The 3,834-nt window shown below is 49.3% G+C and overlaps 1 protein-coding gene across 1 annotated transcript; it reads left to right on the top strand.

Moving 5' to 3' along the window:
• Positions 1-410: 410 nt before the first annotated feature.
• Positions 411-1,666, top strand: LOC308159779 (uncharacterized protein). Its single transcript, XM_080533593.1, has 2 exons — positions 411-904; positions 1,017-1,666. Exons 1-2 carry the CDS (start codon positions 420-422, stop codon positions 1,291-1,293), a joined length of 762 nt encoding a protein of 253 aa, XP_080389719.1. The 5' UTR covers positions 411-419; the 3' UTR covers positions 1,294-1,666.
• The last annotated feature ends 2,168 nt before the right edge of the window (positions 1,667-3,834 follow it).

Genomic DNA, 3,834 nt, shown 5'->3' with positions numbered 1-3,834 from the left:
ATGACATGTGTGTGTGGGACTAAAATCCAAGATTACAGAAATGTAACATAATGTAAAATATGTTACATTGTGTTAAATATGCTAAAACAACTTTTTAAAATGACTTGACTGATGGCTGTGTTAACAGCCAGGCCCTGTGTATACACTGTGATAGCCATGCTAATGTGCAAACAGTTTTGATTTTGCACAACAGGTGAGAATAACTTCATCCTATGACACTGTTGATTTGGTTGATTGAATTTCATTTACCCACACACACACCTCTGTGATGTTACTTTTCACTGCATCTAATCTTTTTCTTATCTTCCTCTTTTGCCTCTCTTTCTTAGGTCCACTACCCCTCTGACCCTCATCAACCAGGGCCCATGTACTTTCTGACTCCACGCAAGTGCAGCATCTTTGGTGTCTCCTGCGAAGGGATGCCTAAGCAGGTGAACTACCTCATCGATGAAGGGATGTCATCGAGTAAGGGCAGCAACGCAGTCATCAATTACCTGCATCACTTCTTCGAGAAGTATGGAGTTGGAGAAACATACGTGGACCTGAACTGTGACAACTGCAGTGTCCAAAACAAGAACAACTTCATGCTGTGGTACTGTGCATGGCGGACCATGCATGGCCTTCACAAGACACTGGGCCTCCACTTCCTGATTGCAGGCCACACCAAGTTTGGCCCCGACTGGTGCTTTGGCCTTATCAAGCAGTGCTTCAGGAAGACCAGAGTGGACACTTTGGATGACATTGTTAAAGTCGTGAGGGCCAGCTCTCCAGTGAAACACGTCAACATCCCCCAGCTTGTAGGCCTGGAGAATGGCACCGTGCTGGTTCAAACCTACGACTGGCAAAAGCATCTGGGTGGCTACTTCCGAAAGCTCCCACAGATTAAGAGTTACCATCACTTCAGGTAATTCATTGTCATGTATTTACCTATTTCATTTTATGAACATAGTATGGCGGTCATATAATATCATTTACTGTGGGCAATCATTTAATGCATTGTCTTCATTCTGTTGCAGCTTTGATGCTCGGAAACCTGGCGTGGTTATAGCCTGGGAATACGACGGGGCAGTACCAGTCGAGTTTCAGCTACTGAAACACACTGATGTCAAGCCCCCCAGAGGTGATCTTCCTGTGCAAGCCCCACCCGGACTTGACGTGGCCAGACAGAAGTACCTTTTTGACAAGATCAGAGAATTCTGTACTGATGAGGCGAAAGACACTACATGCCCCTGCCCACCAGACTCCACAGCACCTCTGAAAAAGGCACCTCAGAAAAAGGCTGTCCGTTTGTAGCTGCAGGACAAACACACAGGAGGAATGCAGGAATTGCACACTGATTGTACTTTGCACAGCTTGCCGCAGTATTGTTCTGCTTTTTCCTCCTTAATATTAGTCATGCCTGATGTTATTTTATAAAGTCTAGATTTGAGCTGTAACTCTGTGCCTCGGATAGGAGCAATTTATCACTGTAATAACGTGCCACTTTTTTACTCCTACTTTTTTTACATGGTTCATTCTGATTGCAGTACTGTGATTTGGTACACTTTTTTTGTGCTTTGGTCGACATGACGTGACGTGCAATATTGGTGTGAAGTGTGCCCATATATTTTTATTTTTATTAGATGTGCTTTGGTCGACATGACGTGACGTGTTTGTGAAGTGTGCCCATATTCTGTGTATGACACAATATTTACAGTGATATCTTTATCCTACCTATGCTCGTGTACTGTAAAATAAATTCTGATTCTGATTGAATACTTTTTTGTATCATTACAAGACTAACTATAACAGTTACAACAACCATAAATAATAATAAGCTGGGTAATTAGCTTAGGTAATACCTTGCTAGGTAATAATGTTATAGCTGTATAACTATAGCTGTCTGACCCAGTGACCAGTATTGACAGCTGATAGCTGTCAAGCTAGAGGGGGAGTGGTTGGGGGTGGGGTTGACCAGCTATTGTTACCGCCCATTACCTGCCTGTGTGAAGGTGTGAAAAAGTCCCAAATCTTTGAAGGGCTTTTTCTCAGGATTTAGTTTTCAGGGTTAACAAGTTTCAAATACTGATGTTGTCTTACATTTTTTCCCGATGTCTATGTATGACACATCATTTGAAAGATTACAATCTGTAGTTTAAGCATATGTAAAAAACAGAAAAATGACTTTGCCCCCTCTTTGATCATTCCACCAGATCGCGTCACATGTTTGTGCCTCAGCACTAGCTGCCATACAATCCGTCCGGACTGTCCTGGGCCCAGAACTTAGGCCTTTGCTGTGTTTAGGGACTTGACGGCCCTGTGGTAGAAGCAGTTCTTCAGTCTGTTTGTCTTAGCGGCCGGGGTCCTGTACCTCCTATTCGAGGGCAGCCTGATAAAGTGTACGTGCCCAGGGTGGGTCGGGTCCCTGGAGATCTTGGAGGCCTTCCTGAGACAGCGTGTGTTGTACAGCTCTTCCAGAGAGGGGAGGGGGGCGCCGGTGATCTTCTGTGCTGTTCTCACGACTCTCTGTAGCGCGTTTCTCTCCGCTGTTGTGCAGCTGTGGAACCAGTTGCAGATGCCGTAGGTGAGGATGCTCTCCACTGCGCCGCGGTAGAAGGCCACCAGTATCTCCTGCTTGTTGTGTTCTTTCCTGAGGCATCTCAGGGTGTATAGCCGCTGTTGTGCCCTCTTGATGGTGCCTTTTGTGTTGTCCTTCCAGGCCAGGTCATCCCGCATGTGATGTCCCAGGAATCGGAGGGTTGAGACTCTCTCCACGCTCTCTCCGTCGATGAGCAGGGGCTGGATCTCGGACTTTTTCCTCCTGAAGTCTACGATGAATTCCTGGGTCTTTGACTTGTTTAGCAGCAGGTTGTTAACCTTGCACAGCTTGCTCAGTTGCTCTACCTCATCCCTGTACGCCGCCTCGTCCCCCCCCGAGATACATCCCACCACGGTGGTGTCGTCTGCAAACTTTACGATGTAGTTGCTGGGGTGGACGGGGGTGAAGTCGTGGGTGTAGAGGTTGTAGAGGATGGGGCTTAGCACGCAGCCCTGGGGGGACCCAGTGCTGAGGCTGAGGGCTGTGGAGGTGTGGGGGCCCACCCGCACCCTCTGGGGGCGGTCGGTCAGGAAGTCCTTGATCCACGCACATATAGAGTGTGATAGACCCAGGTCTAGTAGTTTGGTCACTAGCCTGTCTGGAAGGATGGTGTTGAAGGCGGAGCTGAAGTCCACGAAGAGCAGTCTCGCGTAGCTGTTTCCCCTCTCCAGGTGGGATAGAGTGGCGTGGAGAGTCGTCGCTATGGCGTCCTCTGTGGACCTGTGGGCTCTGTAGGCGAACTGGTATGGATCCAGGTTGGGCGGGAGGCGTGTGAGTATGTGGGCCCGGACTAGTTTCTCGAAGCACTTCATGATGATTGGTGTGAGTGCCACCGGGCGGTAGTCGTTTAGGCAGCTCACCGTGCTTTTCTTCGGGACTGGGATGATAGTTGAGGTTTTCAGGCAGGGTGGGACGGTGGCCTGGGACAGGGACTGGTTAAAGATGTTGGTGAAAACCCCGGCCAGCTGGTCGGCGCAGTCTCTTAGCACCCGTCCCAGGACGCCATCCGGCCCCGAGGCTTTCCTGGGGTCCACCGCCTTCAGTACGCGTCTCACCTCATGCTCTGTGAGGGTGAGGCTGCTGAGAGCTGGAGAGAGTGGTGTTTGTGTTGCGGTTACCTCCGTTCGCCCCTCGTCGAACCGGGCGTAGAAGGTGTTCAGCTTTCCCGCCAGCAGGGGGTCGTCCTCTGCGGCTGTGAGCCTGTTGGCTCTGAAGTTTGTCATCTGCTGAACCCCCTGCCACATCCGCCTGGAGTC

This window comes from Nansenia antarctica (assembly GCF_963989245.1).
Source record: "Nansenia antarctica genome assembly, chromosome: 6".
Lineage (NCBI taxonomy): Eukaryota > Metazoa > Chordata > Actinopteri > Argentiniformes > Microstomatidae > Nansenia > Nansenia antarctica.
This window is presented reverse-complemented; position numbering and strand designations above follow the sequence as displayed.